The sequence below is a fragment of the Apium graveolens genome, chromosome 5 (assembly GCF_009905375.1).
Source record: "Apium graveolens cultivar Ventura chromosome 5, ASM990537v1, whole genome shotgun sequence".
NCBI classification, from domain to species: domain Eukaryota; kingdom Viridiplantae; phylum Streptophyta; class Magnoliopsida; order Apiales; family Apiaceae; genus Apium; species Apium graveolens.
Window position 1 is genome coordinate 17763428 of NC_133651.1, and position 22429 is coordinate 17785856.

The 22429-nt window shown below is 34.5% G+C and overlaps 3 protein-coding genes across 5 annotated transcripts; all 3 read left to right on the plus strand.

Moving 5' to 3' along the window:
* Positions 1–517: 517 nt before the first annotated feature.
* LOC141723543 (uncharacterized) lies at positions 518–9056 on the plus strand. Its single transcript, XM_074525373.1, has 2 exons — positions 518–1198; positions 8783–9056. Exon 1 carries the CDS (start codon positions 601–603, stop codon positions 1195–1197), a length of 597 nt encoding a protein of 198 aa, XP_074381474.1. The 5' UTR covers positions 518–600; the 3' UTR covers position 1198; positions 8783–9056.
* Positions 9057–9528: 472 nt separating this feature from the next.
* Positions 9529–13902, plus strand: LOC141723544 (folate transporter 1, chloroplastic). 3 transcript variants are annotated; one of them, XM_074525377.1, is made up of 11 exons: positions 9529–9783; positions 9913–9989; positions 10770–10846; positions 11966–12056; positions 12142–12235; positions 12481–12554; positions 12826–12936; positions 13185–13256; positions 13371–13391; positions 13508–13640; positions 13737–13902. In XM_074525377.1, the coding sequence occupies exons 1-11, from the start codon at positions 9666–9668 to the stop codon at positions 13784–13786; spliced, it is 918 nt and encodes a 305-aa protein (XP_074381478.1). In that variant the 5' UTR covers positions 9529–9665; the 3' UTR covers positions 13787–13902. The 3 variants fall into 3 exon arrangements, with proteins under 3 accessions (XP_074381478.1, XP_074381476.1, XP_074381477.1); XM_074525375.1 differs by having other exon boundaries at positions 9536–9783; positions 13508–13575; XM_074525376.1 differs by having other exon boundaries at positions 9537–9783; positions 12829–12936; positions 13508–13575.
* A 1556-nt stretch (positions 13903–15458) lies between these two features.
* On the plus strand, positions 15459–18559 carry LOC141723546 (CDK5RAP1-like protein). Its single transcript, XM_074525378.1, has 3 exons — positions 15459–15833; positions 16686–17740; positions 17948–18559. The coding sequence occupies exons 1-3, from the start codon at positions 15514–15516 to the stop codon at positions 18448–18450; spliced, it is 1878 nt and encodes a 625-aa protein (XP_074381479.1). The 5' UTR covers positions 15459–15513; the 3' UTR covers positions 18451–18559.
* The last annotated feature ends 3870 nt before the right edge of the window (positions 18560–22429 follow it).

Here is a 22429-nt window from a genome sequence, read left to right on the forward strand (position 1 = left end):
CCGTTTTCATAGACCATATGAATAGAGTTTTTAAGATGTATTTGAATAAGTTTATTATTGTTTTCATCGACAACATCTTGATTTGCTCAAAGGGAAGAAGAACACGCGGAACATCTAAAAATAACACTCAGAATTCTTATTAAAGAAAAGTTTATGCTAAGTTCTCAAAAAATGAGACTTTTTGATTTCAGATTTTGTAAGAATTTGGCTGTTGAGTTGTAATTTTTTTTAAAAATCATGCTATAATTATAAAATTGAGCCATTAATTATATAATTGTTTATTTATTTTCTTTATTTTTTTCTTCACTACTATTATGAATGAATCCTTTCAAAATATACAAATCAAAATTATTCACGTCAACAAATCAGAAAAAAATGAACTAAAATAAATCATAAAAAACACATAATACTTTAACAGTGGGAAAAAAACAAAACATAATAGACCTGTACTTTTTAGAAACCCAAATGAATCGGGTCGGATCCGTAAAACCTCAAATCTGGTGTAAAAACCCCAAAATGCCTAAAAATATAAACAAATATAAACCCCTCTCTTCAAATGCGCACTTCTTAGCTGTAAACTCTAAACAAAATCACCAAACCATGAAGTACTCTCGCTTAATTACTAAAGCTCTACACTATTCAATCAAACCCATTTCACAAAACCCTAACCCTAATTTCCCCAAATCGATTTTTAACTCACCCATTTTCAAGAACTCACCTTTAACATCAAGAACTGTGTTTTCGCCACGTGGGTATTCAACAGGATCGAAATTTGTACCATCTGAGAATTTTTCATCGATTATAGATGAGATAACAGGGCTCACACTTGTCGAAATTTCCGACTTGACTGATTTGTTGAGACAGAAGTTAAATGTGCAAGATATGCCTGTGATGGGTGTTATGATGCCTGGAATGGGGCCTGGAATGAAGGGTGCGGGTGCGAGAGGCGGGGGAGTTGCGGCGGAGAAAGTGGTGGAGAAGACTGCGTTTGATTTGAAATTGGAAGGCGGGTTTGATGCTTCGGTGAAAATCAAGATTATTAAGGAAGTTAGGGCTTGTACTGATTTGGGGTTGAAGGAGGCGAAAGAATTGGTGGAGAAAGCGCCCACTTTGTTGAAGAAAGGAGTTACGAAAGAGGAGGCGGAGAAGATTATTGCCAAGTTGAAGGAGGTTGGAGCAAAGGTTTCGATGGATTAAGGTACATTTGGTTGCCCTTTGTGAAATTTGTTTTTAGTTTATGTTTATACAATGAATTTGAAATAGGTGAATTTTGGGTTGAATGAATGTGTATGAAATTTAAAGTGAGCATAAAGTCAGATTATACCGGATAGCTGTGATGCTTAGACAGTTGAAGTAATTAGCTGCAGGAAATCGTACTAGGTGCTTCCTTCTTCCTAGATATAAAAATATATGTAGCTAGGTAACCAAGGGTACCAGTACAGTGCATGTTTGATTTTATTTGTTTGTTAAAACTTGCTGATTGTACTTACGATTTACGAATGCTAATTGTTTATTAAGACATGTGGAATTTGATTAAGATCTGGTGTTCAAAAGTTTGATTTTTGATGATCGTGATATTAATTTCATTGTGTTATAGATACGCTGAGATGAATTGGACTTGTGGATGACATATCATCAGTATACATGTTGCACTTCATATGGTTGTTGCACAGTTTGTTAATTATTAGAGGGGATATGTGTTTCTGTCATAACGAGTTGAAGAATGTAATGATAGTAGATGCATATTGGTCATTCTCTCACCACATCAGGGCTAAAAGCAACAATAATATCACGCATAGGTTACAATCTTCTCATTTAAGATCAATGTGCTCACTAATTTAACATATTCATCAGACAGCTTTAATGATCATTTTTTTATCTTCTCTTGATGTTTTTTTGAATAATAAGGCAAACTTCATTAACTTAAATTATCCAAAACAATGGATGCAACATCAGGAGGTAGTGTATCCTGTCTGAAACTACAGTCAGCCTCAAGCAGAGAAGCCCGCGCCAAAGAGTGTGCGACCTTATTTTCAGACCGTTTTACAAAATGCAGAAAAAAAGAACTGAATCCAGACATTAATGCCTTGCACTCTAAGAGAACACAACCTTAAGGAGAGGCCATGTGTTTACAATTGTTCAAGTCAGTAACGATGGCAAGGCAATCAGATTCCACCATTACTTTCGTCCATTTGTTCTTGATCCAGCTCAAATATTCGTTGATACCAAGAGCTTCTAAAGTGCGTGGCTGCGGTTTTCCTTAACGACTTGCAATCAGAGCTCCCAAAACCAAACCAGTAGCAGATCTTGCTACCATTCCAAAGCCAAATCTTCCTTCATTATCATAAGTAGCTCCATCAACATTAACTTTGCTCGTGGGAAGTTCTGGTGTGGTCTAATGCTCAACTCCTTCCCTATTAAACTCTCTGGTTTGGTTAGAATAATAAACTTTTTCTGAGCATTACGCCAATCAACAAAGTTTAGTTTTGCTAATGAAACTACTTCATCCAAGGCAGGAAACTTAGCCTTCCAAACCAACTTTTTCTATGCATCCATATAGACCAACATATCATTGCAGCCTCAATTTTATTAGTTTTATCCTATACCTTAAGGCCCTCTTCAATTCAATCTGCAAACATCATAGCATCTGCACCTAGGATAGGGGCCCGAGAAACTTGCCAGCACTCCTGGGAAAACGGATACTGTAACAGCACGTGAAGAATGGTCTTTGGTGTAGCATTACAGGAGGGAAAGTAGTAACCGTAGGTACATGTTTGAGGTTCAAGTGAAATCGAGTCGGTAAACAATTAGTACAGGCTCTTCACATAAAATTTTGAACTTTGGATGGTATCTTTAGTTGCCAAAGATTTCTCCAAAAGCCTGAATTAGCTGCTGACCAATTGTGGCGCCCTCCAAACCCGGGTCAGAAGTTTGGGGTCCACAACACACACACCATATATAAACCTGCTTATGACAATAATAACAACAATAATAATATGCAATGACCCTACTTACCTTTATCCACGGATCGCAACTGGTTAAAGTATGCACACAAGCCACAACTTACTTATATTACAAATGTTCAAACTTAACTTTCTGTTCCTCTTTCACCTTAATCAAAGCAAATGACTTCTCTATCTCCTTTAACCAAACTCTCGCTTCGATCGGGTCGAAAGAACCTTTGAATTCCGGTGGATTCACCGCCTGAAAAGTCTTAAAAGTTACCTGAGGGTTGGTTTGTCTTTGCTGCTGTTGAGTCAGATGGTTTGTTGAGCCAAGATCTGGAGAATCTGGGCTACTGTTGGGTCTATGGAACCTGGATTTGCATTCTGGTTATTGTTGTCTTGATTGTTGTTGTTGTTGTTGTTGTTGGTTTCTTCATTCTGGTTGGTAGAACGGGTATTTCTTCTGGGAGGCATTTTCTGTAAAGAATCAAACAACGTATTTAGCCTTTAAATCAAATCCTTTTTATGAAAAGTTTTTGTAAAACAGAAATATCTCTTTTTGAAAACAGTTGAACTAAGTAAATTGCATGCTTCTTTACAGAATATAAACAGTTAAGGGGGATAGGGTACATGGTATAACAAAGGTTGATAACATGTGCAATAAATAAAGTAAGATAAAGCAGGTGCAGTAATATAAATGGGAATACTGGAAAAGAAAATGTACTGATATATATATATATATATATATATATATATATATATATATATATCAAAGTTTTGGTAGTACAAGCGTGAAAACGCTTCAACAAAAGCAAAAATGGTACAACAAGACACTAATCAACAAGTCTAGTCTATATATACAAACCAAAAGTCTGCTGATACACACTAATGTACATATAAAAACTAACACAACAACTCTGGCTCAGCATCTCTGTCTCTGCATCTAGCTCCAGGGAAACTCTGGCCAACCAAGCCTCTCAAGATCCTCCATCACCTCTCTGGCCCAGCCCATAAAAGCACCAGGACCTGCATACTCACAAATAGCTCCATGCAATCTAGCCTCAAGAACTCTCCGAGTCACATGAATCTCCTCTCGAAGCTCCCGCGCACTCCTGTCAACATTTATAGTCCTCACAATGTGCTGTAGCTCCTGAATTTGTGCCAACAGGGCCTCTCGCTCCAAAAGAAGAGCCTCATACCGATAGTAAGGAACATGGTGTGGGGTAGACTGTAATGGTGAACCCGCAACTGAATGCCCAGTAGAATCAGAATCAGCAGGTGGGGGTCCTCGGATAGGTGCCCTCATACCAGGAGGTGGAATAGCTCGCTGTGGTACAACTGTCACAACAGGAGGTAGTATAGCCAACACCGGTGGAAGAGTAGGACGTGGATCAGATGAAGGTCCTCCGACTGAAGGTTCAGAATGATCAGCTGGTACTGGAATAAAGGAATCTGCCATCGTTGCTATCTGAAAATCATATCGCAAGATAAGAATCTCGAATCATGTCACGAAACATACTAACACCTATTATTCAGTCGCACTCAACCTCTAGACGTTCTATCTTTCCATTCCTTACTTCTAACCCTAACCCTATATCTATTCCCGACAATCTAGGTTTGGTATCAGAGCTACAGGTTATAAGTCACTGACACAAGCCTAGATTGTCGGGAAATGGGTAGAGGGTTAGGATTAGAAGGAATGGAAAGATAGAACGTTGAGAGGTTGAGTGCGACTGAATAATAGGTGTTAGTATGTTTCGTGACACGATTCGAGATTCTTATCTTGCGATATGATTTTCAGATAGCAGCGATGACAGATTCCTTTATTCCAGTACCAGCTGATCATTCTGAGCCTTCAGTCGGAGGACCGTCATCTGATCCACGCCCTGCTCTTCCACCGGTGTTGGCTATACTATCTCCTGTTGTGACAGTTGTACCACTGCGAGCTATTCCACCTCCTGGTATGAGGGCACCTATCCGAGGACCCCCACCTGCTGATTCTGATTCTACTGGGCATTCAATTGCGGGTTCACCATTCCAGTCTACCCTACACCATATTCCTTACTATCGGTATGAGGCCCTTTTTTTTGGAGCGAGAGGCCCTGTTGGCACAGATTCAGGAGCTACAACACATTGTGAGGACTATAAATGTTGACAGGAGTGTGCGGGAGCTTCGAGAGGAGATTCATGCGACTCGGAGAGTTCTTGAGGCTAGATTGCATGGAGCTATTTGTGAGTATGCAGGTCCTGGTGCTTTTATGGGCTGGGCCAGAGAGGTGATGGAGGATCTTGAGAGGCTTGGTTGGCCAGAGTTTCCCTGGAGCTAGATGCAGAGACAGAGTTGCTGTGTTAGTTTTTATATGTACATTAGTGTGTATCAGCAGACTTTTGGTTTGTATATATAGACTAGACTTGTTGATTAGTGTCTTGTTGTACCCTTTTTGCTTTTGTTGAAGCGTTTTCACGCTTACCAAAACTTTAATATATATATCAGCACATTTTCTTTTCCAGCATTCCCATTTATATTACTGCACCTGCTTTATCTTACTTTATTTATTGCACCTGTTATCATCCTTTGTTATACCATGTACCCTATCCCCCTTGACTGTTTATATTCTGTAAAGAAGCATGCAATTTAGTTAGTTCAACTATTACAACTGTTTTCAAAAAGAGATATTTTTGTTTTAAAAAAACTTTTCATAAAAAGGATTTGATTTAAAGGCTAAATAAGTTGTTTGATTCTTTACAGAAAATGCCTCCCAGAAGAAATACCCATTCTACCAACCAGAATGAAGAAACCAACAATCAAGACAACAATAACCAGAATGCAAATCCAGGTTCCATAGACCCAATAGTAGCCCAGATTCTCTAGATCTTGGCTCAACAAACCATCAACCTGACTCAACAACAGCAAAGACAAACCAATCCTCAGGTAACTTTTCAGGCGGTGAATCCACCGGAATTCAAAGGTTCTTTAGACCCGATTGAAGCGAGAGTTTGGTTAAAGGAGATAGAGAAGTCATTTGCTTTGGTTAAGGTGAAAGAGGAACAAAAAGTTAAGTTTGTAAGAATGTTTTATATCCAGATGTAAGTTTAAATAGTTGGGATTTGGAACGTTTGTAATATAAGTAAGTTGTGGCTTGTGTGCATACTTTAACCTGTTGCGATCCGTGGATAAAGGTAAGTAGGGTCATTACATATTATTATTGTCATAAGCAGGTTTATATATGGTGTGTGTTGTGGACTCCAAATTTCTGACCCGGGTTTGGAGGGCGCCACACCAATTACCTTTCATAACTTGCGGCAAACAATATGAACTTTTGACAGAAAACAGACCAGATTTCCCCTTTAACGAGTACCAGGAATCTTGCTTAATGCTATTGCTTTTCAAACCATAGCTTGATCTCCGTCATCAAGAGCAATAAGCTAAAATGTCGCCATCATATTCCACAGCATTCGTCTTCATCAAGGATTCAACAGTGCTGTCAATAAGAGCAGGATGATTAGACTGAATATACGGATTTAGATCATCAGCTAGCCAAGGATCTTTCAGAATACTAACTTGATTTCCTGACCCAATAGCTCTTCTAGCATCCGCCCGAACCAAAGATTGGGACTCTAGGACACTTCTTCAAATGTAACTGGGACTATTCCCTAAGGTAGCATGTAAGAACGACCCAACAGGATAATATCGGGCTTTAAAAATTTTACTCACCAAACTATCTTCATGAATTAAAAGACTCCACCCTTGTTAAGCAAGCAAGGAAGTGATGGCAGAAAAACATTTTTGGATGTTGGTTAACAATAGTGCTGATTAGTTGCTTTTTAATCGAGTGAAAGCATGATTTATTTTATTTATGTACAATATTTTTGATGATTAAAGGTGTACAATATATTTAATTTCTGTGAACTGAGGTCCACAGTCAAGATTCTTTGGTGGAGCCGTGCCTTCAAATTTTGACAACTTATAATTGACCAAAACCTAACCTTTTGACTGTTGTTTCTGCTTTTTAGGGGTTTCTTTGCATAAAGAGAATGTTGGCTATCGATATATACACTTGTGATGAAATCAAGCGACTTGAGCAATCTTTAGTTTTTTAGTTTTTGAGTGCATAGATGCTATTGCAAAAATTGGTCATATAATATATTACATGGCAGTTCTTCATATTATATTTCCTTATGTGGTTCCCAGTCCATCATTGAAATTTGCTTCAGTTATACGACTTCTTCAACTGTTGCGCATATTTTAGCATGTCCAAGTCTTCTGTCTCCTATATAAATGAATTAAAATCTGCACTCATTTGACTTATTTTTTTTAAAACTTCGGAAATAGCTATAGCTAGAACTAGTATGTATAATGTCCTACTGTTGTTCAGAATACTATAGCTAGAAGTCTCAACGTTGTTCACTTAATTTTTATTATTTTTGGTACTTGGTACAGTCTAGAGGTGCTGGATCTAGGGTAGACATCAGTTCAGGATTTAGGGTATACATCAATTCAGATAAGAAGTCTCTCGCATAATATTAAACTCCCAGTAACTCATCTTGTGGATATTGTCACCACATATTGGCTTTATTATGCTTGTAGCTTGTTTAGTTACTCACAGTGTATATTTTTGTATTTAGCAATTTTTTTTTTTTTGTATTTTTGATGATCAGATATCAAATTAACTAATTGCTATAGAAATCTTACTAGGTGCTTCCTCCTTCCTAGATATAAAAATATACTACATAGCTAGGTGACCATCGGCACTAATATGGTGCTTACAAAGTAGAGGGGCATGAAAATAAAAAGGGTTAATCATCATCTGTTAAGTTAATGCATAATGTATTTAATATATTTAAGAAATAGAGAAGCTATCTATATTTGGAAGTACCTGAAATACTAGTACATCAGTTCCGCAGCTGATTTTAGAGCTTCTTCAGTATGTCTCGGTTTTTGGTGAAATTCATATAATTTTTTGAGTCTTTAGAATATGTTTGGTTTCATTTATATTAGACTCGGCACCTCGGGTACTAATACTAGTAACATGTACTTAAACCTTGCATTTTCTTTAAAAAAATAAAAAAAATCCTTGCATTTTCTGCTGAAATTTTAACTGATAGCTGTAAATTGTAATGTTTTTTTTAACGAATAAATTGTAATGTTAAAAACATTGGCTTCTATCAATTGTGAAACAATGATCGACTTGGTGCTGATGGCAGTCACTTTCGGTCAGAATTTAGGAGCGATTCCTAGTTTCTTTATAATTGAAGAACACGTCATTTCTGTTTAATCCAGAGTAAGACTAATGAGTTATCAAATGGAGGCGGGAGTTTAATTGTGGGGATGGGAGAAGTATTTATAGTCTATGGCTCTTTCTTAGAATGCAAATTTTCAATTACAATATGCAATATGTTTATGTAAAAACAAAAACAATAAAAATTTTATTTGCAGAGATTGTAGCCCAGGAATTAGGAACATGCATCTACTTCAATTGATAAAAACTCTAATCGTCTTTGTTCTTAATAGTATTATTCCCGTTATGTTTAAGTTATTTTTTACACTCATCTTAATTAGCAAAAGTTATCCTTTTAGAGGATGTAATTGACAGTCATTACTTATAAATTTCTGTTCTGCACTCTATATATTTTAGAGAATTTCCTGCAGTAGCAGTTGGCTGGATCTTTAATGTACCTACTTCATGTATTTACGTGTGTTCCCTTTTATTGTGTTGGTTGTTTAGTTTGAATGATTAACAACCGGAAAGGCATTATTGTTGATAAATCATTTAGTGTAATTTCAGAATTTCTTTTGTTGATACCATGATCATCACTTCCTGATGCTTTATGTTCAGGCTTGTTGTCAAGTGAAAGGTTATAATTTCTTCAGCAGCAACTGTACCGGACACTGTATCATGTTTTGCTATGTTGACGGTCAGCATTGGAGTATTCTTGGTTAAAATCCTTTTTGAGCTTTGCGGTTACTCGTCAAAGCACGATACCTATTCCTAATCTAGTTAGCATTGTTTACTTATAAAATTTTCTCTAGATTCCTAGTGAACAGTACAAATTGGACGATGAGTTGTAATAGACGAAAGTGGTCAAAATTTACCTCAGTTCCAGCTTTTAGCCTTTACGTTTTCAATAAACATTTCAAATTCCACATGGCTACTGCAGTGGAGTAGTGAACTCTGTTAATACTATGCTTTTGCAGTATAATGAAAAGAATACAAACCACACAAGGAGACGTTTTATTCTATTGCACCGGCAATCGGGAACCCTCCTAAACGTGTTCCTCGTTTCAAACGCATTAAAATTGTTAAACACCCTCTTTCAGTTATCTCTGGCCAAATAATTGAACATGGTTTTTATTTTCTAAATAAACATGGATATTTTTTATGTTGAAATTTTAAAATGTAAATCTCTAAATTACATTTACAAAGTGACACTAATAATTTATTTTCTTATCCATTAATGTTAAACTTTAAAATGACCAACTTAATCCAGCAATTAATAAATAATCGTATCATTTGCGTGGGCCAATTTGTGGCTTAAGAAATGATTAAGGTATGCGGTAAAAAACTAAAAACTAAAAAAGTAGCAACAACATTTTTCTTAGATAACAAGCTGGGAATATTTCCGCACAAGTTCTGTAATACAACTTGGCTTTGTAATTAAAAAAAGCAACGTGATCGATTAATTAGGCAAGTATTGTGTAATTGTAGTAATAGGTAATATATGACGGCGTCACCGTCGGTGGATTGGCAGTGGGAGAATGCCATTGCCGGCTCTGCCGCCGGTATGGTCACTGTTTCTTTCTCCCATCCCCTCGACGTCGTTCGTACTCGCTTCCAAGGTTTCCTCTCTCTCTCTCTCTCTGTTCTCTCCCTCCCTCCCTTCTCTCTCTCTCTCTCTTCTCTCTCTCCCTCCCTACCTCTCTCTCTCTCCCATCTCTCTCTCTCTGATTGATTAATATGTTCCGCAGTTAACGATGGACGAATATCTAATCTTCCGACGTACAAGCATACTCCTCACGCTCTTTTCAATATTGCTCGCACCGAGGTCTCCTCCCTCTCCTCTGCTCTCACATTAAGGATTTTAGAATTTTCATATATTTAGGCATATATTTTCAGTTGTAATTCAACTTATTATATATATTTGTGACTAGTATTCTTTTTTAGATTAGTCGAATTTAGCAGCTCAGATTAAATTTGTATATTGAAACAAATGAACAATTGAAAATTATAAAATTTGCCTATTTAATATCACAAATTTTTATTCTATTCACCCGGCTTCATTTCTTCAAATCAAACATCGGTAGGGATGACTGTGTCTTGAATAATAATGTCTAACATGTACATATATTGTCCAGCTTAATTTTTTGGTATAGTTAGAGTTTGCTTATTACTTTCTTATGTACTCATATTACTGTAAAGACATCTAGGATTTGTCAAATATCATTCGTTAAGTTCTATAAGCTATTATGCTTGTTCCATATTATCATTTCCCCAAATCTTGGAACAAAAAAAATCTTATACACTAATTTGAATAATTGAAACCTTTCAATTTACTTCTGGCTAGTATAGCATAGTTAGTTATTCTCATTTGTAACTGTAGACAGTGTCAACATGTGTGTGCTTTGGCTTATCTATGTAGCGTGTGCATAGGCTTATATTTGTAGTGTTTGTTGTGATATGTTGTTGGTATTTGAAGTTTGTGTGTCACGTAAAGGCATTATTTCAGATTTTGTTTAAATAACCATTTTCTGGAGGTACAGCATATAAGCAGTGGTTTGTTTTACTATAAGTGATTGATTTTTTTTGTTTTTCCTCTTTCTTCCAGGGTTTTAGAGGACTTTATGCAGGGTTTTATCCTGCAGTCCTTGGTTCAACAGTTTCCTGGGGTTTGTATTTCTACTTGTAAGTTCCTAAATCCTGCTCATAGTTGTACATGATGCATGTTCATCAAAGAGGACATTCTATGCCGTGTGGAGTATATAACTGTTTTGAAATTTCAGTTGCCTAAACAATTTTGAGTGTGCCCTGCTCTGCGATATGTGCTCATATAAACGTGTATATATCTGTGGCCTGTGGATTCTATTCTTGTATGCAGCAGTATCTATTTTTGGAATCTCACTGTTGATAATAGAACTTATCTTATAGATTAGTGAGGAACTAGCAATGGGAATGATGCACACACATGCGTGACAAGAACACCTTTTGTTTAATTAAGAAAGATTTATATACAATCACTACATCAGATTAAAGTTGTAAGAAGTTTAGGGAGGAGTAAAAAACTAACTGCTGTTCAGTGCTTTTGTTGTTTGTCTAACAGCTATCATTTCTCTGTGTAGATTTAGAATTTAGATTTTTTCTAATGTGAAATTTATAATATAATACATAACAAGATTTACTGTCCAAAGATATTCTTTGTTCTAAAATTTGGATTATGCAGAGAATTACTCGGGTGAGAACTCCGGGTCTTTCATCTTTCTAAATCAATTCGAAGAAATTGGGTCAACATGGGATATCGGAAAAATCGATAATATGCGGAGACTTTGGGTCAAAACCGTTTTTTTACAAAAAAACCTTAGAAATAATAATTAATTGCAGTGTTAGATGTTTTTCTAAATTTTTTTGGGGAATAAAATTAGATTCTAACTTTGCCAAAATATAAATGAGTTAGATTCTAATAATTGTATTATGAAGTTTTTGACATTAAACTGAGTAGTCGACATTTCATTTGCCATTTGAAGTTTGTCATGTTACAAAACTATTTATTTTGTAAAAGAAATTTTGTCAGATATATTTGGTAATTCTATATGTATAGAGACTTATAATACATCTAATTTTAAAACTAAGTTTCCTATTAATCCGAGTTATTGTTATGCGAGACCCTACCTGATTTTCGATTTTTGGAATTTTTTTTATAGTGTGCTTTTGCCTTTACTCTGAAGTACTATGTTCGTAATTTTGTTGCTTTTAAGTGGAGAATTATCTTTCATTAACTTACAAATTTCTTTCCTTGTTCTATTTTAGCTATAGTAAAGCCAAACAAAGGTATTTAGGTAGCAGAGAGGAGCTAACTCCTGGCCTTCATCTTGCTTCAGCTGCAGAAGCAGGAGCATTGGTTAGTAAGTAAATAAATGGTTTGGCTGCATTAAGGAATGGAAACAAATATGTGGTATTGCAATAACAACTTGGGGGTTTTGCAGGTCTGTTTATGCACCAATCCAATTTGGCTTGTGAAGACAAGATTGCAACTTCAGACTCCTCAGCAGCATACCCAACCATATTCTGGCTTTCATGGTCTGTGCTCCCTCCTATATATATTAGATATTCTTTTTGTTTTGCGAGCTGTTATTAATTTGGCTCAGATACTTCCATTTAGACATCCACACTGCTCTACACAAAACTTAGATTATCAATAGAATGTAGTACAGTTGAAACTCGTCTTTCTTTGTCCTAGTAATTAGTTACAAGTAAATTTTAGCATTTTACACAACAATCTCTTTCTCTTATATTATCTGTTTGAGTTTTTTTTTAACTTTCAGGTGCTATAAGAACTATATTAAAAGAAGAAGGGTGGAGGGCCCTTTACAAAGGACTTGTTCCTGGACTTTTTCTGGTTAGATTTGTTAGCCCTTCAATTTTGTATTGTTTTATGTTGTCTGTTGTAATGTGCTGTATTAGTCAAGTTCACTGAGTGGTATACCTTCTAACAAGCTCACGAAAGGCCTCTCTGCTATTAATAAAGTTTATCTTAGCTGCTTGGTGTTTTCTTGCCCCCGTATATTTTTTTTTATTGTTGACTGCAACTTTCTGTTCTACTTGATAGCTTCTTTCTAATAAAAGCTGGGTTAAAATATGTCAGCATTACGGATTATTTTTCTTTTCAGCAGGTTACCCATGGTGCTATTCAGTTCACGGCATACGAGGAGCTTCGTAAAGCTTTTGTCAACTACAGGTCCGAAAATGGTGAGACAAATTTGAGTAGTGATAATCTGTTGGTACGTTAGCCCTCTCTTTCGAAGCTTTGGATTACTTGGATACTTAAATAAAATAGATTGTCTTCACTAGGATATGAAATTATGCCTAATATTCATATATTATTTATGTATGGTATAGTTGTGATTTTTATCGGTAGAATTAGAGGATAATAGCACCAAAAGGCAGGATTTGTATGTGCACTATCCGAACCCTAAACTTATTGCATTTATTGGTAACTAGCTAACGTCAAGTGACATATTTACTGCAGAGTTCCGTTGACTATGCAACACTAGGAGCTTCCTCCAAATTAGCGGCCGTTCTTGTGACATACCCATCACAGGTTTCATATGAATATACTACCTTCTGCTCTTTCCTTGTCCAGAAAAGATGAGAGCTAATTTCAGTTAAATTTGTGGCTAGTCTGCTAAAATTGTGTTATATTTCTTAATTTTAGGTCATGCGTGCCCGATTGCAGGTACGGGAATATTCTTCTTTCCCTCCCTAATTATAGTTTCATAGTTTCTTATGTTCTCCTTAAGTTAAAGTAAACTTGGTTATTCTTCTCATGTGCTGATCTTGTGCATAATGTAGCAACGACCGAACATAGATGGTGTTCCGAGATATGCCGATAGCTGGCATGTTATAAAAGAAACTGCAAGGTACATATTTAAAATGGAAAGTCACATGTCAAAGGAAAACGACTTTAGTGTCTCCTCTACTTCATGTACAACCTTTATTGCCGATAAACTAATTTAGCATTCAGGAGCTTTAGGTGTTTCGTGTTTTAGTAACCAAATTACGTGTCCTGTTCAAAATATAGGTTTGAAGGTTTTCGAGGTTTCTACAAGGGTATCACAGCCAACTTATTGAAAAATGTCCCTGCGGCTTCATTGACATTTATAGTTTACGAGAATGTTTTAAACACACTGAAACTGGCGAGGGTGAACGACTGACGGTAAATGCAAAAAAGAAGAGGGGATTAACATTATTTAATTCATGGTTTTAGGCTGGTAGGTGTTCATTATTTGTTTTAGTAGATGGTTAGCAATAATGTATGCATTCCATTGTTCGCATTTCCAAAGCTAAATATGAGATATAGTCATGATGTAGCAATAGGAACAACAATTGTAATTTCTGAGCCAAAATTATGAAATGGATGTGTTTTTTTAGTGCCAAAGCAAGATATAATATGTAGAAGACTTAATTGCATTTTGTATACCCGAATAATGTTAATTTTGTACGGAAATGGCTAAAATTTTATTCATGTCAATGTGATCGTTAAATTTTAATTTTTTTATAATGTAGGGCTCCGTATTTCAGCCATTAAATTTTTTGTTAAATATTAACAGATGCAGGGTTAAAATTGTCAAAACATGTTTAAATTATTATAATGTGCACATATATTGGTTTTTTTTAATTTTTTTATGCTAAACATGTTATTTGGACTCAAATTTTTTTATGATAGCTTAATCGGAGTTCTACTAAGCACTAGTAAAAAGTTAAAATTTATTTAAGAAATTTTTAATTTATTAAAAATATTTCGGAATAGCTTATTAGAAAAATGTATATATAAAAATTATTCTTTAATTCCTTTTTTATGATGAACAAATGTTTTTGACTTGCAATTTTTATGATAGCTTATTCAGCATCCTAGTAGTACTAGTAAGTATTTTGGATTTATATAAGAACTATTTAATTTATTAAAAATTAAACAAAAAAGGCTTACGTAATAAAAAAAAATCATCTTTTATGCTTAAAATAATTTTTCGACTTAAAATTTTTTTATGTCAGGTTAATCTGTGTGTCATAAAACACTAGTAAAAATTTGGGATTTATTTAAGATATTTTCAATTTAATAAAATCATTAAAAGACGAATATATATATATATATATTATAATTATATAAGTGGTTTTTAACAAATATATCCCTGAATTTATTAATATTTGATTAAAAATTTAACGGCTAAAGGGCGGAGCTCCTACGTTATAAAAAATTAAAAATTTAGTCATCACATTGCCATGAAAAAAAATAGGCATATTCATGTAAAATTATTATTATTTAGGTATACAAAATGTAATTAAATCTATGTAGAATGGTAGATAGAGAAAAACATATATAATTACCCATTTTCTTTTCCATATAATAAATTATTTCACATTTTCTTGTACCATAATATAATTCTTATGTTCCTATATATCAAATGCCAGCAAAAAAAAGAGAAAAATAGTTTGCAAAATTTTATAAATTTGGATGCGTAGATATATATGCAAGAGAAGAAATATCTGCTGGTTTGACAAGAAAAAAGGCAAAAAATTAAAAATAATTTTTCATTTTGTGATTCATTACTATTGCACAGTAAGTGCTAATTTGAATTAAATTTTAATGCATGAACATCTTATAATTTTTTTTATTAAAATAATTGAAATGTTAATTTTCAAAAGATTTTTTTTATCATAAAAATGGAAGAAAAGAAACCCGACCCGGATGACCCATATTGCAAGCAAAACCCGTTTAAGCCAGCAGCACCCTATCCATCAAGAACATGATATTTTATAATTACATAACCCACTTTGTCTAACCTCAAAATCAAATAAAAATGGCGTCTTCTTCTTCCTCATCAGCACTCATCACCTCAATTTTCAATTACAAACCCCATTCCTCTACAATACTACGTCGTATCAATCTCCATCGTCGATTCTTTAATACCCTTATCTCTTCTTCTTCAAGAACCCTTGGTTGTAATGCTTCAGTCTCTTCTGGACCGCCCAAGATTAGGCCTTTTTCACTCCATTTCTCAAGAAATTTATCACAATCAAGCCCAAATAGTCTTTTGAAGAAAAATGAAGAAGGCCCATCTCTTCATCACTTCATTTCTCAAGCTGCTTTGGCTTCTACTGAGCCCCATATTGCTCCTTTGTATGCTCTCTCTCTCTCTCTCTCTCTCTCTCTCTCTCTCTCTCTCTCCCCCCCCCTGTGTGTGTGATTCTTGTATTCACCATTTGTTTAAATTGGTGATTAAATTACGTAAAGTATGTAATTTTAAAATTGGTTTTTACAATGTAATTAGGCTTATAATATAACCAGTGATGTATGTATAGATATATAGGATTACGATATCGATTATTGGTAACCCAAATTGCCCAATGGTTTTAGTGATTGTACATTATTATTACAGGTGAACTGTAGTTACTGTAAGGGTGATTTATTGTAATGCTATTTTTATAATTTTAGGTTGACTTGTATTTAGTTCCGAGAGTTGCCAGGTTAAAATGTTTTTTTTAGTGGGACGTTACTCTCTCTGTCTATATACATTCATTCATACAGAGATTATTAGCTCGGCTTCATTGCCAAGTAGTAAATGCTTGCTAAATATGAAGTAAGATGTCTTTGTAGAAATATTTTTCAGTTGTTGGTTTCATGATGATTTTAATACTTTTCTTTGGTGCAAATCTTCATAGGTGCATGTTAATAATTCGTAGGTCAAATCTGTGAGTTCATAAGTTTCATTTTATTTTTTCTTTTGATTTATTTGTGATTATAGATGTTAATTATGTCTTTGTTTTTTAAGTATTCGCCCATTAATTAGACTAAATAGAGAAGTATTAATGACACACTAATTTTAATGACTAAACAACAATAGAAGTGTGAGAAGACAGACTAGAATCATGCAAGTATATGGTTTACTATAACATTTGGTAATTTTTTGGAAGGATTCGTGAACTCTACAAACTAGAAGTTGCTAATTTAGATTTCATTTTCTCTTGCTAGGCCCGTTTCAGTTTCTGAAGTGCTTCCTCAAGGTCGGATATATCATGAAACATATGGTTGTCAAATGAATGTCAATGATATGGAAATTGTATTGTCTGTCATGAAGAACGCTGGCTATAATGAGATTGTGGAGGCCCCAGAGAGTGCAGAGATCATTTTTATCAATACTTGTGCTATCCGGGACAATGCTGAACAAAAGGTGTGGCAGAGACTTAATTATTTTTGGTTTCTAAAGAGGCACTGGAAGAGCAATGTTGCTACTGGGCGATCAGAGTCATTACGTCCTCCAAAAGTAGTTGTTTTGGGATGTATGGCTGAAAGGTTAAAAGAAAAGATATTAGATGCAGAGAAGATGGTGGATGTGGTATGTGGACCTGATGCATATCGTGATTTGCCACGACTTTTAGAAGAGGTGGATTATGGCCAGAAAGGGATTAATACACTTCTTTCTCTTGAAGAAACTTATGCTGATATCACTCCTGTCCGTATCTCAAAGAATTCAGTAACTGCTTTTGTCTCTGTGATGAGAGGTTGCAATAATATGTGCTCTTTCTGCATTGTTCCCTTCACGAGAGGCAGAGAGAGGTCTCGTCCTGTAGAATCTATTGTGAAAGAGGTGGGAGAGCTTTGGAAAGAAGGAGTGAAAGAGGTGACAATTCTTGGCCAGAATGTGAATAGCTACAATGACGCATCTGTAGTAGAAGATGCTGAACCAGGAACCAATTGGAAATTAAGTGAAGGTTTTTCCACCATATCAAAGGTGAAGAAAATGGGCTTGCGCTTTGCTGATCTTCTGGATAGACTTTCGGCAGAATATCCAGAGATGCGGTTCAGATACACATCCCCTCATCCTAAAGATTTTCCAGATGAATTGCTCTATATTATGCGAGATAGGTACAATATCTGTAAAAACATACATCTGCCTGCACAAACAGGAAGCAGTACAGTACTTGAGAGAATGCGTCGGGGATACACACGAGAAGCATACTTAGATCTTGTTCAGAAGATTCGCAGTATCATTCCTGATGTTGGTCTGAGCAGTGATTTCATAACCGGTAAGTGTCAATTTAGGATGCTTTACCTTATGCTGAAGGATATATATGTAACATGAGCTCCACTACACAGCTCGAAAGTGATGAACTCCTATCATCTTGATTGTGAATTCATACTTTCCCCTTTATATTTGTATGGCAGAGAACTTTCTTTCATTTTTTTCTTGTAAACTTTCTCTATTGTGGCTGACGAGCTCAAATCTTATACAGGCTTTTGCGGTGAAACGGAAGAGGAACACAGAGACACGCTAAGCCTTGTTAAGGCTGTTAGTTATGATATGGCATATATGTTCGCATATAGCATGAGGGAGAAAACTCACGCTCACAGAAACTATGAAGATGATGTCCCGAATGATGTAAAGCAAAGGAGGTTGACAGAACTCATTGATACTTTCCGCGAGAGTACAGGCAAGTGTTTTGACTGTCAAATTGGTACTGTGCAACTTGTGCTGGTTGAAGGTCCCAACAAGAGAGCTTCCGACACAGAGCTCATTGGGAAAAGTGATAGGGGACACAGAGTAATATTTGCGAAGATGCCAATCCCGGATCGGGTTGATAATAACGGGAAGCGAGATCCAATAGTTGGTGATTATGTGGAAGTTTCTATACAGAAGTCTACGAGGGCATCACTCTTTGGTGAAGCACTTGCTATAACTAAATTGAGTAGTTTTTATAATATTACGCATGAAGAAGTTGTGGCCTGTGCAAACTGAACGTAAAAGTAAAGCTAATTTTGACGATTTTATAGTCCTTAAGAGTTATTACCTTTGCCATACTACTTAATCATATACTTAACCTTTTCCCTGCTTAAAGATTTACCCAACTTCAGTGCATAGGATGATGTATTTGTTTCATTATAGAATTTAAAAGAACCCATAACATAGAAGAAATTGTAATGATAAATAGATAATGTTCAGCACTGAACCATCAACTAAAAAATTTAAATGTCCATCAAAATTAGATTGACCAGCATGATTAGATGAGTTCTCTAAATAAATATTCGCACGTACCTAAAGGCATAACAAAATACCATATTCAGTGGAATCAAGATTCATGGTAATGAAGGGTGAGTTTGCCCAAGGTAGGTTTAGAAGAGTGTGCTTGAGCAATAAATATGTAATATCTAGAACTTGACGTACTCCAACAGAAACAAAAATCAAGGGCCATTTGCATAAGAAATACAGTGCTTTATAATCCTACATTAAAGATAAGAGATTGTTTCAGCTACTACATTATTATTTGGGGCTTATGATTAGACATAAGAACATATTAGGCAGTAGCAGCCGCCTTCTTCTCTTCCTCAAGCCGCTGTAGTTCTGCTAGTCTGATAGCCCATGCCCCGTCCCTTGCAACGGCAGACATCTTGCGCGCTCTACTCTTTTAATGATTTTCTTCCTTTTTGCTTCTTGCATCAGCACTTTACGTTTCCTTTTCTCCGACTGCAGTCATAACAACATCAGACTAGAGAAAAAGCATTTGTATGCTCTAAATAGAAGGAAAAAGAACTAAGAAATATTCTAAGTAAATTTGTTTATCAATAGACAATTACTTTAAACTAATTGATTAAGTCTGTAAAAAAAATCTATGAAATGAATCATTAATCTTTAAAGTCTTCTTTTGATATCCTTTTCTGTCATTTTTCACTTAAAACGAAAACCAGATACAACCTTAACTACATATATGTCTATACTTACAACAGGCCTCTCCCACTAAACGTGTTAGCAACAAAGCTAATACAATATCAAACATCTATAACTAAGACTTTGGTTAGAAAAAAAATTCAAGAACAGCATTACACAATTGTAAGCATCTTATCTGACTCAAATATTGTTTTACAAGGACACATTAAACTTTACTATTTAACATTTTCAAATCTGTATTTTGGTTACATACACCAACATGACACAAAGATATCATAATGCATTTGTTAAAAAAAACAATCCAAGTCAAATAACATGATGAGAGAACATAATAGCCTGTTCAATACATAAGTTGCGCAAGTTTCCAAGTTGGGTAATTTGCAGAATCATTAACTTTGCAATATGCTATGTCATGATTCAAAATTAATGATCTTTGTAAGTGAAAATAATGTGATAAGTTTGGTAACGGTAAACAGTATAACTGACCAATCCTCAATCACTTTGTAATGTCAAACTAATATGTATTTATGCCTCAACTCTCAGTTAGGGTGCAGTTTTTTTTTGGACTGAAGTTAGGGTACATTTTAATTCTTAATAAAGAAATGTTTGTTATCCATCATGCACATGATTCTCTTCCATCTCCATGAGGTAAAAACAAAACATCACCTTGATGGGAACAAACTTTTGACTTCAAAAGTATGTCCTCAAAGATGAAACCCAACAAAAGTATGGGAGAAAGGATACATATGGAGCCTTGTTAGCGCTAGTGCTCAATGACACACAGCATACCTATAGCTAAGAAAGGGCAGATATTTATAGTCATACTCTAGCAGAGGATAGATATTTGTACAAGAATATGAGAGGAGTCTGGGAAAGGGAAAAGGCTTGGGGTGACTCGAATCTTAGTCAAAATATGCATTCAATACCGGAAGCCACAAACAAAGTCAAACTATCAACTAGTGTCTGTGTGAATATCGACTAAAAATTGTTAAACATCTAAAAAGTTAAATCAACAGTAAAGTCATAATCACTTCAAAACAAATTTACCAAAGAGATAACAAATAATTAACGTTGGAAATAAAAGATTCCCCTATTGCAGTAATCGGTGATCCTCAAGCAGGTCCCTGAGGTTTTTTCAAGTTTGTTGCTCCAAAACCGACAAGGAGCTCTCGAAGATAACCCTTTTCTTGCACCCTCCATTTAATCTGTTCCAGTGCCTCTTCTTCAGTCATCCGACCAGCCTTCTCATCTGTAGGATTTTTATTTTATTAAAAAAACAACATTATGGAATTACCAAACTTCTTTTCCAATGTAATTTTATACAAATTTACGAAGCTATATATTTTCTGACTCATAAGTATCCGATCTAATTATATACAAAATTACGAAACTATGGGCCTGTTTGTTTGCTTACTTATAAGTTACTTCTGACTTATAAGCCCGTAAAAACTTATCGATGAGTGTTTGTCGACCTAACTTATAAGTTAAATTTACAAAGCTGATAAGTGAAATGTTACTAACGACGTACTTTTTCTCAACTTATTTTAATTTTTCGCCTTTTTATTTACTTTAATTTTAAAATATATATTTTAAATGTTAGTCTAATTTAAAATTTATGAATTGAGATAATTATATTTAAAAATTAATTATTTTAGCTCATTTAAGTTAAAAAAATTCAGATTTATAAGTTAAGTTATCCAAACACTTATATACCTTATAAGTGTTCATTTACTTATCACAATTAAATTACTTATTCATTTTAAGTTATGAGTTACTTATTTTAAAATTTCTCAAACGGACACTATATATTTTCCGACTTTTATAAGTTTCCCTTAGTGGGAATCAAATTATCCCAAAGCACAAAATTTATAAAATAATATTCCCTTAGTCTCATATTACTTTTCAACACGCTTTTCAATACTCGTTTAAAGTATACTTCCATAATTAATTTTTAAAAAAAATTCTGAAAAAAAGTTTCATGTTTAAATTTTTATTCAAAAAAAAAACATTACAAAACTATACTTTATTAAAATCTCGAAATACGTGCAAACAGGATACGTAATGCAGGGAACGGAAAGAGTAATAATTAAAACAAAAAAATTAGAGCAGGACCTATTTTGGAATCAATAAGACGCCACTTCATCAGTGCAAATCTCATAATACTTTGTTCGCGAAGGCGTGCTCTTTCAGCCTGCAAGCAAATAATAGCTTCAATTAAAAATCAGATAAATAAAAGAAACGGTAATAACAAAAGAATGATAAATTAAATTGACACCTTTTGCGATTCGGCGTCGGCACCATTTTGTCTTTGATCCGAAGGGTTTTCATTACAGCCCATCTTGTATTAGGGTTAATAGTTAGATAGGAAAGCAGCAAGTTACGAAAGGTGCGTTTGATTTACTTTATTTTCAAGCCCACAAACTACACATATGCCCCACAATTGACCTCATTGGACCGGGCCTCGATCTGTCTGGATGAGACCATTAACGGCTTAAATATCAAATACATCATTTGTTACATTTAAATTTAAATATATCATTTGAGTTACTCAATAGAAAAATGACTCAATATATTTATTAATTATCAATTGCATCATTAAAAAGTTGAAATTTTATATTAATTTAGTCATGATTCTTTGAATTTTTAGATAATTTTTTATCTATAATATAATGATTATATTTTATATCTTATTTTATAATATCTGAGTCTACTCATGTACAGTTAGTATTAAGTTAATCAATCAGAAAATTATAAATTATTTTAGGATCAATCAAATTGCATTCCCAAAATTAGTATTTAGTTACCCAATAAGAAAATTATGAATTATTTTAAGATCAATCAGATTGCATTCCCAATTTTTAGACCAATCTTATTATATCAAAAAAAAATTCTTATTTAAGATTTTCTGTAAGGAAATGAATAACACACCGAGGGGGGTGAATGTGTTTTACTGTTTCTAGGCTTTTCTTGAATGTTTATAGTTGAACAAAGTAAATTATTTTTTGTAGTGAAATGTGTTCATGCAGAATTTGAGCTTGCAGAAAATAAAGAA